Below are 13,137 nucleotides of genomic sequence, written 5' to 3'. Positions count from 1 at the left end.
ATTCTGACTGATTTTAAATATTAGAGACTAAAAAAGTTTTTTGGCAAATGTTAGGAACCAATTTGACAAATTTCCCATTTTAGTTTTATTAAATGCGTCCTAACTCCTAAGTTGGAAGTGGAAATTTTAGAAATACTAAGTTTACACAATGGAGTACGAAACGTGTAATTATGGACCTGGCCCATGCCCGCAGATGGATTGGAACTGATTTGGGTTCATTAACTGGGTTTGGGTTAGTATTAGCATATTACTCATACATGTCCACCTAAATTTTATAAATAGTCATTCTATTCCAAAATTTTTTTTCTGTTCATTTTTATGCTTCCTTTCGATAGAATTCAATGTAGGCTAAAATGGTATCCATGTAAACACAAGATTGTAAAATTTCTCCTAAATTACTTTTCTTTTGTTAATTTTTAATAATTTGATTTAATAATAAGTTCATTATCTATTAGTTTGCTTTAAAAAAAATTTTTGGTGGCAAAAAAATCAAACATTAAGTGCATTTATTTCCTAATAAATCTTCTTTATTATATGTTGACATGCCACCATTAATTAGAGTAAACATAATTGAATCATGGGATAAGATTCTATTGAAACTAATTATTAAGTTAATATGAATTAACTATTTTTAATCTATTGAATTTAAATATTTGTCTTACAGTTATTATATTAAATTTTATAAAATAGTATTTTTAGGTTATTTTATATCAATTTTTATTCAAAAAATAAAAACTTTAGAACATAAAAAGTGCCGTGTAAATGCCCGGGTGAAGCACTAGTATACTTAATTAAATTGGTATTTCTTTCTCTTATGTTGGACGAAGATATTCTTCTACTGTTTGGTTTGAGTACATCAATGGTTCATGCACAATGGCTTCGTTCTAGGAGGAATTTTTTTAAATTAAAATTCATAACTTTTGTTCTTAAAACCAGTTACGTTTTTTTTTCAGTTACTTGTAAAAGATACCAAAGACTTATTTTAGGAGACAAAATTTAATGAAACTCCTAATTTTCTTTTCTACATTGATGGGGCCACTTTTTTTTTTTTTCTATTTCTGTGAGTTTTGCGAGCCACAAAAAAGAAGGATTAGATTACTTACATGTACTATACAGATAGTGATTGGAAATCATCCGAGTTAAAAAGGAAGAAAGATTTTTGTTTTTTTAAAGATCGACACTCATTATTTCACTTAAATTACACATAATTTATTATGTGAATACATTCACTCATATTTAATCCGCCCGACAATTTTCTAAATTAATTTAACTTTTTGTCAAAAATTAATATGTAAGACCCTCTTAACGAATGTCCTAATGACGCCTGTTAGCCTAACCCAAAGAAGACAACTGCAAGTAGCTCCTCCAATTTACAAATTTACAATTTCAGCACCAAACAAATATTACAGAAAGAAATATATATGTGTAGCAAGAATAAATCTTGAATATCATGCTTCTACTTAATTAACAAAGTACAAGAACATGTTTAGTTATAGTAAAATGTTGAAGAAGCGCTTGATTATTTTGGATGGTGTTTGCATGCATAATTACACATAGAGTTCAATGTCATTGAGCTCTAATTAAGAGGAAATGCCAGTGTTATAAGTGAGTCCAGCTTCCCAGTCTGTTGGAAGCACATTATCTAGTTGCACCCAATAATTGTAGTCTGCAGAGACAGTCACTAGGAACCTCAAGGTCAAGGCTCCTAGTGGTGGATTTGTTATGTCATATACAGCTCCATAGGCTCTATGCATTGGTTTCCATTCATTGCTTTCCTCCTAACCCAAAAGGACAAAGCAAATTAAAAGTATGCAGGGATTAAAAGGGTAATGATCTATAGAAAATTAATCTTCAGTTTTTTTTTTTTTTTTAAATTGTAGATCTTTAACTGGAGAGACTTTTAGGATGTCGTAATTTTTGAAATTTTCCATGGGACAAAAGCACAGTAAGGGGCAACTGGCACATTTAATCCTAACAACCTTGTTGGACATGATGCATAATTGCATATTCCCATTGATACTCCATAATTTGATTCAAACTCTGTTGTTGATGAAAATTCTAGAATTTGTTGAAGAAATGCAAAACAAGTAAGATAAAACCTTTTTTCTTTTGAACTTTCTAAAGCGCAATCAAAATTTAGTGACATGCGTTAAGGTTTGAGTCAATTACAATAGTCCCACTTAGTTTATTCGAATTAAGATTGTGTAGTTTTCTTAAGCCTTAATTTTTACCTGCCAGACTTGGAATGCAGTGATATCATCTGCACCAGGCAAGAACAACAACAACACGGCCAAGTAAACAGGATACTTGCTAGTCTCGTGGACTTTTAGAAGCAAATCGGCATCATAGAGACATGGGATTCTATTGTATTCTACCCCAATTACTCCATATGAGAAGAGCTTTGAAGCCGTATCTGGAAGTGCCATTTCTGCAAATGCATTTTGACTCAAGACAAAGTCTGCAATATGTGCACCTTCACCATGATCTGTTACCACCACCGTGGTTCCATCCTCACTGCAGTAAAGTGGTACCTTGCACTTGACCTGAAACGAAAAAAAGGAAGTAGTAATTGGGAATATGTTTTAGGATTAAGAAATTGTCTGTTCTTGCTAGAGAAGATTAACCTGATAACATGCTCCGCAACCAGCTCCATTTCTGTAGAGCTTGGAAACTCCAGTAACTCGACCACCATTGATTTTACGCCCATATTCTCCATATCCACAAGCTCCAGCTGATTCATTCAACCACAGGACTAATACTTATTTTCTGTAACAACTGAGGTTTGTGGACAATGATCCGCAATGTAAATAATAGCATTCTGAAGCTGAAAATAAATTTCTGTACAATAACGTTATATATAAGGTGATTAAATGAGATGAAGCATACTTGGAGTTCCAAAGCCATCAGAGGACTTATAATAGGTTGCTCTTGAGACAATTCCTTGGCTGTGGGATTCTGCAACCAAAAGCAGCAGAATACTCGAAAACAAACAACTTTTGCAAAGAATGGATGAACCCATGTTACATTCCATATTAATTTGTCCAATCACAGTCTGGGTTCAATTAAAGCCAATTGTATTTGGGATGAAAGTTCAGAAATAAGAAGCCAACCCTTATACTTTAAAATTGAACTCTTCAGAGAAACTTAGCAATGTAACTAAACCTTATCTGAACATCAAAGCAAATTGGCCTTGGAAGGTGTTAACTTACCAGCATTGTAATTACGCTGCATAAAGCACTAAAATCTTAGAATATTGGGTTGGTGGAAAAGTACATTATCCACTTACTAGTGTTTAGTGCTTTGAATTGCAAAATATCTCAAATCATGATAGAATTTCATTTTGCAAACTGCTGAATGATGTCACCGTTACGCTGATGAGCTGCATATACACTTAAGTAATTATGATTGTTTCGTTTCCACTTGTTACTTGTCTCTTTCCCCACTTTCAATTTTACCAGATTTCTAACCAGCCACTGGACCATCCCATGCATTAAGCCGCTCAAACAATTTCTCATGATTCAAAGTTTTCTTTCTTTTATGAAAAGAAACAAATTTAACATGAATTAAGGTGTTAATTCTTATTGATTAGACACACAATGAGATATAGTGCTCTGCAGTAACACTGTGATTATGTACAGTTCGGGACAGCTAGATCTGATTTGAATTGAAATTCCTAGCAAACCCTTAAAAGTGGACCTCAGACCATTGCACTCAATGCATTTGGACAAGGCATATGACACGTATTTGTCCTCGAACTTAAATTATTTTAGGTCCTGATTACACAAATACGGTGTTCAATGTCATTGAGATTTAATCAAGAGAGGAAATGCCGGTATCATACGGAATTCCAGCATCCCAATTACTTGGGAGCACATTATTTAGTTGCACCTAGTAATTGTGGTCTGCAGAGGCAGTCACTTGGAACCTCAACGTCAGGGCTCCTGGATATGGGTTTGATATGTCAAATACAGCTCCATAGGCTCTGTTCATTGGCTTCCATTCAATAGTTTCCTCCTGAACCAAAAGCAGAGGCAAATATGAAAGTAGGTGAACATTAGTAGGGCAATTATATATAGAGAATTAACATTCAGTTTCTGATTTTGCTTTGTAGAACTTATATATCTTAGCTACTCTTACAATGTCTCGGTCTCGGCTGAGTCATCGTCGGAGTGGGACTTTCTATTCTGATACCAGGACGAGATGACTCCGACTTAATGGATCGCCGAGAACTCGATCGAGACGTCTCTGAGATGGATAGAAACGGTCGAGTCACCCGAGTTATCTCAAATCAACTCAAATTTTTATTAGTTTTGTTTATCATATTTTTTTTACAATTTTTAGAATATTAAATATTCCAAAAATTTACGTCTTATCGAAATCACGACCAATATGCTGAGATTAATGTAGAAAGGTCTGCACAACGACCGCGACTTTGAATTATGCTTACAACAGCTACTCTTACAATGTGATGACTTTCGCTAATTTCCTAAGACAAAAGGGCACAAAGGGCAACTGGCACTTTAATTACAACCATTGTAATTGTGAGACCTTTATTAATTTTTTTACTTAGGAATAAAGGGTCGGCACTAAAATACCATAATAGTGTTTGGTACGTTAAATTACTTAAATATCTACTGATGATTATGCTGTATAGTTCACTAATTATTCTTTGCCACTTGTAATCTGTCTCTGCCGGTGGAGTTCCTAAGATGAGGATTGTCACATTAAGCCACTTTAAGAAAGTTGTCTCATGACAAAGACTTTTCCGAAAAATGCAAAAGTAACAATTGTTTACCATTCATATTAATCACAAACACAATAATGTGATTGTAACACTTGTGATGATGCACTTCTATCAAGCAGCCTCTGTCATCAGTCAACTTTCCATTTCATAATCTTGCAGACTTTCGTGCAGCAAATTCACCTCCGGTCTCTACCCAAGTTCAACAGGATTGTCTTCTTTCATGGTCTGCATGCCCCACCTGCACCTCATTTTAAGATCAATTTTGCTGCTTCTGTTTCCACGTGCTCAAAGGTTTTTGGTCTTGGGAGTCCTCATTCTCAGCCACGAAGGTGCGTTCATTGCCAGTTTACTGTCTAAGAACTAAGCGACATGAGGGCCTTGTGAAAGCAGAACTAGTCGAAGCTTTATATATCTAAAGAAGCGGTCTATCTTGCCAAGACTCTTAAGGATTCCAATTTCCAAGCTTTATCTTGCAGGGTGACACGTCCTCGGCAATCAAGCTTATTAGCGATAAAGACGACATTCTATCTACTAGAATAGACTCGATAGGTGAATGGACTAAACCTGTCGTCGATATGTACAGAAATGGAAATGTTTGTTTTTTTTTTTCTTCCGCCCCCAAATGTAGAAGAACAACTTGACAATTTAAAGGGCCTAAGAGTATCTTATACTGAATTACACCAAGAAAAAGAAAAGCAACATGAATTACACGAAGAAATCCCTTGGCTCTCCTGCTCTTATATCTAAATTGCATTATATGAGATCAAAATCATTTACTACATAATGGGAAAAAGAGGTTAATTCTGACGTTCAAAAGCTGGGTTGATGCTTCCCATGTACTGCCCAGAAAACTTCATTTTTTTTTTTAAAAAAAATTCAATTTCATTCTTAGAAAAAGCATTAAAAATTATTTCATTCGTTACCTGGCCATTCGGTGCTTGGCAGGCATTCACAGAGAGTTTGAGGAGGGCGATTTTGATTTTGAATTTTTTTTGTGCTCTCAACTGTTTATTTAATTCTTGACTTTGATTTTTTTTTTTTTCTTGGTAGCCTAAAAAATTTGAAAATTAGAAATATCTATCTTTGGTGGTTTTTTTTTCTTAAAAAAAAAAAAATCCTGACTCAGTTTTTACATAATCAGGAGCATTTGAGAACAAGGTCATAGTACAGTAAAATAAAACACACTTAGTTATTTATAGAATCACTTCACAGATTAGATTTTATTTATGATATCCATGGTTACTAACAAAGACGTACAGCTGGGGAGATTTATACATGCCCTAAAAGAACCATATATATGTGAGGGGCATGGTCTCTGAAACAGCGTTACAAAACAGTACACAGTGAAAACATCCTGCAGCAATACCATATATGTATGAGGGTTATGGTCTCTGAAACAGCAGTACAAAACAGTACACAAGTGAAAACATCCAACAGCAATACTACGTACTACTCCAAAAGCAGCTCATAAGTTGTGGCTGCAGAGACGGATCATACGTACGATAATCCTGAGTTTCTGAGAGATTAAACTATCATGCTGGAATCTCAATCTCATACGCGTGTCCAGCTTTCCAGTCACTAGGGATCACTTCGTTCAATTGCACCCAAGACTCGGGATCTCCATAGTCCACAGATTTGTACCTCAAGGTTATTACACCCAATGGAGCATCTGTTATATCAAATACTGTTCCATAAGCCCTCCGCATTGGCCTCCATTCACCGCGATCCGCCTGCATCAAACTCAGCAAAATCAATCACAAGTCGTTTTCTTAATTAATCCAAACAAGCATCCCCGCATGCATGCTCTATATATGCTTGACAAATTTTATTGTTTCAAAGCGTTCAATGCATTGTGTGGGCTAATTTCTCTTGCAGTGTGAGTATAAAGTTTTTTTTTTTTTTTTTTTTTATCACTCTAGCCGTATTGGATATATGACATACATCCAAGCTTGTTAATGTAAAAAATAAAAAAATAAAAAAATTTTTTTTTTAATGTATGAAAGATTAATTTCTTGATGAATTTGCTTGCTGTTCAAATACTCGAATATTTACCTGGAATACTTCGATAGCAATAATGTCGAAAGTACCAGGTTGGTACAATGGTACAATGGCCAAATATGCGGGGTACCTGCTCTGTGGCAGGACTAGGAATATAAACCTTCGATAATACAGACAAGGAACTCTCTTGAATTCTACACCAACTACACCGTAGGCAAAAAGATGTTGAGCCTTGTAAGGACGAGCCAAACCTTCGAAGGCAGCTTGACTGAGGATGAAATCTGTCTTGTCTCCTTCACCATAGTCAGTCACTACTACCCTTGTTCCCTCTTCACTACAGTCTTCTGGAATGGTGCATCTTACCTGAAATTCTCCACGAACATATATATATATATATATATATATACTCTCGTTAATGACCTTAATCAACAGGAAGGAAAATTAAGGGAAGTTTGAAATGCATCGTCATTATTGAGGCATGGATCAGTTTACATATATCTACTTGGTTTGCCAATTCAAATCAATAAAGGAAAAAAGAAATTAATTTAAAAAAGGCCACATCACTTTCATGCACTCGTGAAATTAATTGCAATAATTGAACACATCAAATTGTATAATTAGATGCTGCTTTTTTAAGAGCAATGCATTTTTATTTGATTTCTAATCTAATTGGGTGAATTGCTTATTTATATAGGTGCCTGTTCTCCATACTTGATGGCTTATTATTGCCTTCAAACGTTAATGATGATACAAAATGGCTAGGAAGACTTTACCCGATAGCATGCACCACATCCAGAGCCACCCCTATAAAGCCTGGACACTGCAGTAACCCGACCATCGTTGACAAATCTCCCATATTCACCGAACCCACAAGCTCCAGCTGATTAAATTAGTCCAATTTAAACAATTAAATTTCAAATTGATGAACCATAAATTCTGATTTTGCTAGGGGAAAAAAATCCTTCACAAGAGTGTTCAATATATATAGAAACAGGTTTTGAACGCAGGACACAAGTAGCAATTTTGTAGTAACAAACATTCATGGCTTTTTTTTTTTTTTTTTAAAGGATGATTATTCAGAACTAGAGGGAAAACGGAGATAATGATGAATTAAGTAACTCTAACTGGTTTAGCTACATTAGATAGTATACACCATTTATCTATGATAAGCATGAGCAGAAAATATTTGTGATATAGCCTAGAGGGGCTGGCAAATCACAAATGAATAAAATTAAAGAAACACGTACTTGGTGTCCCTAAGAAATCAGGGCGGCCATAATAGGTTGCTCTAGAGTAGTCTCCACCGTAGTAGCATAGTGCTGCGGGTAAGAGCACTGTGGTGCAAAGAAATGCTGCGTAGTAATAATTCATACTACTTCTAAAGCCCATAAATTAAAAAGTATCTATCTACTATAGCAAATTGAACTCAGTAAGTATGGAATAGTAGAACTGATAGAGATGAGGAATGGGAAGCTTAGAAACGAGGAGTCCATATTTATAGACTTAGTTTTTTTTTTTTTTGGTTAGGTAAAAAGTTTCAAATCTGGAACGTCTTATTAACAATCTTTACCTCCGTAACACCCAACTCATCCCCTCTCTCTCTTAGGGTGTGTTTGATTAAAATGAAGTTTGAAAACTGAAATCTAAAGTCTATTCTATTAAGGTACGAAATTGTTAACTACTAAATCTAATACATTTGAGTATATATCACATTAAATACTAAGTGAATAACTGATGACTTCATTTTTATTTTTTTTTGGAACAAGTTTCATCTAAAAAATTCAGTGACAGTTATTTAGATGCTTTATTTTTAATTATCAAACGCATCTAAATAAATTAAGATCTAAATTCGTTAAATTTAAGTGCTGAATTGAGAAATTAAATAGGACCTAAAGTTGAATTGATCTTGGTAGGTAGGGTATGATTTTGTGATATTAATTTGAGGGTTTCTCTACTTGTTTTCTTTTTTCCTTCCTTCCACAATGGATTCTATGGGAATCCGAGTGTGTCAAGGATTGGATTGGGATTGGACGTGTACAACTCGGACCCGTCGTGGAGACCTTCTAACAATCTCCTTCTTCTATGATTTGTCTTCGTATATATAATTCGATATACCATGTGGAGTGATACTTTCAAGTGCGGGAAATACATGCATGCACTTTTACATTCTTACGTGCAATTAAAGTATGTACTGAAATCTTGCCCAATTTTGTTGTAATTCAGATTTTGCATATTTTGACAAATTTCTGGCATTTATAAAACGGTTAAGCAAGCTGGAAGAGAAATATGGATTTTGAGTCAAGTTAGCATTTGGCACAATTAACTGAGCATCAATTCTTGTACTTAAAACAATAACAAGGTGCAGACTAGCATGCAGTGTTTGGAAAAGTTCTAGGCTTCGAATCTTTTTCCTGCCTTATGAAATCCCTATCGAAGTTCTTTCGGATATATTTGACCCCCGATTAAAAGAAACAACATCATTAGTTTCTTCTATCCATTTTCCTTTTTACTGTGAAATCAGGAATTATAGAATTCTTTGCTTGCAGCAGTTTATTTGCCAGCAGTATTGCAATCTCAGCCAACGGCAACGGGTTGTTGAAAATCCTAGCATTCCATGCTTGTAGCTTACCCTTCTGTAGCCATCAACTTTTGGTTCCCCACAAACGTTATTTCATAATTCAGGTAAGTGAGAGGAAATTGCTGGGTAGTCTTAAGGCACCACTCACTCGGCCGCCGGCACTGGCGCATATTCACCGAGTCTTTTCCCTTCTTTTACTCCAATCGAAACGGTGCCTCAGATAGTTAACCTTCTGCTTTGTCAAGATGCAATAAATAATGGAGATATCTGTACCTGCTGATCCCATCATGGGCTAATCTTTTCTTTTAAAATCAAATGCAGTTTCAGCGCACTCTTTCGAGGAAGGTACTGTGATCCAATACGCACAAACTTAATTGGTCTGCGAAATGATTTAGCCATGGATCTTGACTGCTGACTAAGAAACTCTCCAATAAGTAACAAGTATTATGCGTAACTGGACATAGGTTCAGATCAACTTGCAGGAGCCTAGGACACTCATTCGCGATGGCTACCTGTGTATGTGCACGGGTCAAGGTTCCATGAACTGCCTTTTATGGTTGAGATGGGATATTTTAGAATTGGACAGTGGAAGTTAGATGGAGGACACTAATTTTAGTGGGTCAAACAATTTTATTGTATTTTTGATATATTAGTGTCTATATTTATTATATCAGTCTCTATATTTGTTATATCAGTGTTTAAGTCTCTTGAGTTAGTATTTGCTCTGTACCTGGTGGTGTCACAAGGAACCCTGATCCATAAATGCACTAGGTGTTACACCTGCATGTTTGGCTTAATTGCAAATTGCCCCCTTATAATGTTTGGCGAGTAGCAAGTTGCCACTTATAATTAGAAAACATGCAAATTGTACCTTGAAGATAAATGGTCGAACGCTTAGTTTATATTCTAGGTGTGAAAAAACAATTACGCTCTCACTTGCATAGTGCCTTGAGAGTTTCAGGTTAAGGGAATTATGTTATTATATTTTTCTTATTAAAAATCATTTTTTTTTATCTAGAAGATGAATACACAATTATAGACGTAAATAATTACAGACATTCCATGAAATATTTATACTGAATAAGTTTTTTAGTTACTTATGATAATTAATGTTATTTAAGTATTTTGTTCATTAGAAAATATTAATATGCATTGAAACACCGAAAGAAATTATTAATTGAAAGCAAAATGCTTTTATAAATATTTAATTTTCATTTGTAACAGAATACTTTTATACAAAAGGGGAATATACGTTAAACAGTTAAATGATATGAAGGTTATAAAATAATTCTATGCAACAGATGGTATCAGTTATCCCTGAATGAGTCGGAGGTGGGTTTGTAGTATTTCAGACTTGTTTATCCCTACAAAAAAAAAAAAAACTTTATTTTAGCAACTATATAACCCTACTCTCTCACTATAACATAATCCAAATTTTGGACTAATTTGTTCCAATTAATAATATAACAAAGTTTTGGGTTCATTTGCCCCTTCTAATAACACAACTAATTTGTCCCAGTTAATAACAAAACTAAATCTTGAATTAATTTGCCCCTACTAATAACAAAACTATATGTTTTTGACTAATATGCCCTACTCATAACATAACTAAATGGAATAATTTCAGAAATCTCCCTTGAGGTATTTAACAATTTCATTTAGCTTTTTCGAGCTTTTAAAAATTACACATACTTCCCTTATCATCTAAAATGACAATACTACTCTTAAATATTTTAATAAAATTCCCTTGTTTGGTATGCTTATACTTAGAATGACTTTTAAAATTATTTTTTGTTATTTTTTGTTCTTATTCATTTTTTTTTTGCCAATAAAATTGTAGAACTACTACTATTCCCTCTAGTTTCTATTGTAACCAAATGTCAAACTAGTAATTTTTTTGATGAGTTAACTTATATATAATCCAATGTTTTTACTAATCTTTTTTTCTATTTTTTTGGTATTAAAATTAACAATAAATCAAAAATAAATTGCCAAAAATCACTACTAAATTACGATAATCTCACTATTCAAAAAATTTATAAACTCTAAATGAATTATTTCAATATTTTCTTTTCTATCTTATAAATCTAAATCCATTATAAAATACCATCAAAAGTATCCTATCATAGTGATAAAATTATTATTAGAGTAAATCTGATATACACTGAAAGTGTATACACTATTACAATTGAATGCGTGATACATATGCAAAATTTGGGTTTCAAATTGAAATTTGAATAAATGATGAAAGTGTATACATTGTTAGTGTATAAAAGATTAATTCTTATTATTATAGTTATTTATCAAATAGTAGGTATGTACATGAAAATTTTGGCACATTTTTCTTATAATTATACTAGATAATCATATAATTGTACAGCAAAATGAATTAAAACTTATTAACAAGGACATTTTTTGGTATTCATTTAAAAATTTGACAAAAATTTGACCAAGTCAATATTATTTTAAGGCTTTGTTACTAAAACTATCAAATCAAGGGAGGTAGGTATAATTTGTCAAATCTTAGGGGAGATCAGTGAAATTATCAAAAACCTCAGGGGAGGTATCTGAAATTATCCCTAACTAAATTGCAAACTAATTTACCTCTATTAAAAGCAAAACTAATCTTTGGACTAATTTGCTCCTACTAATAACAAAATTAAATTTGGGATGAAAGGTCAAAAATAAGAAGCCAATCCTTATACTTGGAAAATTGAACTCTTTAGAGAAATTTAGCGATGTAACTAAACCTTATCTGAACATCAAAGCAATTGCCTTGGAAGATATCTGATTACCAGCAATGTGATTAACGTTGAATAAAGCATTAGCCCTGGAAGAATATGGGGTCCGTGGAAAAATACACTATCCACTTACTGGTGTTTAGTGCATCAAATTCCTCAACTCATGATTATGTGGAATTTCATTTAGCATATTGCTGAATGATCTCATGGTTACGCTGATGAGCTGCATATATAATGATGTCATAGCTGTTTCGTTACCACTTGTTACTGGTCTCTTCCCCCCTTGAATTTTACCAGATTCCTAACCAGCCATTTAAAACCTTTCTGATGCTGATGCTAAAAAGATGAGCAAATTCAGATATGATAGATGAGTCCTCGCTGGAGCAGTCTAGATAAAACAACTAAAGCTCTTGATCCAGCTGGAGGTGATAATATTGAACTTCTTTGAAGATGTACTCATTTTGATGAATATAGCCTGCAGCAGCAGGTGTTCAAATACCAAGTATAAATTCAAACAAACAACAGGACTTTTGTGCCTGGAGAAGGCTCTAATGCTTAAATCAGCACTGAGATCAGTATTTAGACTTCGGAAAATTGATTCAGATATATAAGTAGTAATTTGTATTAAGAGAGTGTAGAATGGAATAAATGACCTTGCATTTAACTATTTATGCTGGTATTAAAGCTAACGGATTTTTTTACTGAGTTTCGTCTCCAATAATGTTACCTGCTGCCGCGCAACATTTAAGTGCATCTAAAGAAAAAGACAAAGAGGTTGTCTAAATTGTAATTTTTTAAGAGATTCTGAGGAAATATTAGCGTAGCACATTTTAAAGTGTGATGTATATAAAATAAAAAGTGGTTGAAAAATATACAAAAGAAATATTCTCAGAAAATGTAAAATTTTTTTGCCAATAGGTAGCTAAGCCCTTCAACTGCCTTGCTCTAGCACGACATTCTGGATCTACAGGTAAAATTGTAGGACCTCTGGACACTTCGAGTTTGAATCCTTGTTGCGAGGTGGAGCACGTTAAACCTTTGTTTCTTGCAAGTTGAGCTTGTAATCACTCAAGCTC

At 33.8% G+C, this 13,137-nt stretch overlaps 2 protein-coding genes across 2 annotated transcripts; both read right to left on the bottom strand.

Moving 5' to 3' along the window:
• Positions 1 to 1,424: 1,424 nt before the first annotated feature.
• LOC113707370 (expansin-like B1) lies at positions 1,425 to 3,203 on the bottom strand. The gene is made up of 4 exons (XM_027229662.2): positions 2,887 to 3,203; positions 2,625 to 2,731; positions 2,232 to 2,543; positions 1,425 to 1,778 (listed from the first exon to the last, which is right to left on the bottom strand). Exons 1-4 carry the CDS (start codon positions 3,029 to 3,031, stop codon positions 1,581 to 1,583), a joined length of 762 nt encoding a protein of 253 aa, XP_027085463.1. The 5' UTR covers positions 3,032 to 3,203; the 3' UTR covers positions 1,425 to 1,580.
• A 2,730-nt stretch (positions 3,204 to 5,933) lies between these two features.
• Positions 5,934 to 8,197, bottom strand: LOC113706183 (expansin-like B1). Its single transcript, XM_027228075.2, has 4 exons — positions 7,990 to 8,197; positions 7,516 to 7,622; positions 6,797 to 7,105; positions 5,934 to 6,474 (listed from the first exon to the last, which is right to left on the bottom strand). The coding sequence occupies exons 1-4, from the start codon at positions 8,129 to 8,131 to the stop codon at positions 6,277 to 6,279; spliced, it is 756 nt and encodes a 251-aa protein (XP_027083876.2). The 5' UTR covers positions 8,132 to 8,197; the 3' UTR covers positions 5,934 to 6,276.
• Positions 8,198 to 13,137: the final 4,940 nt, after the last annotated feature.

Source organism: Coffea arabica, chromosome 8c, assembly GCF_036785885.1.
Source record: "Coffea arabica cultivar ET-39 chromosome 8c, Coffea Arabica ET-39 HiFi, whole genome shotgun sequence".
Classification (NCBI taxonomy): Eukaryota; Viridiplantae; Streptophyta; class Magnoliopsida; order Gentianales; family Rubiaceae; genus Coffea; species Coffea arabica.
Note: the sequence above shows the minus strand (reverse complement) of the source record. Positions and strands in the feature narration are given on the sequence as shown.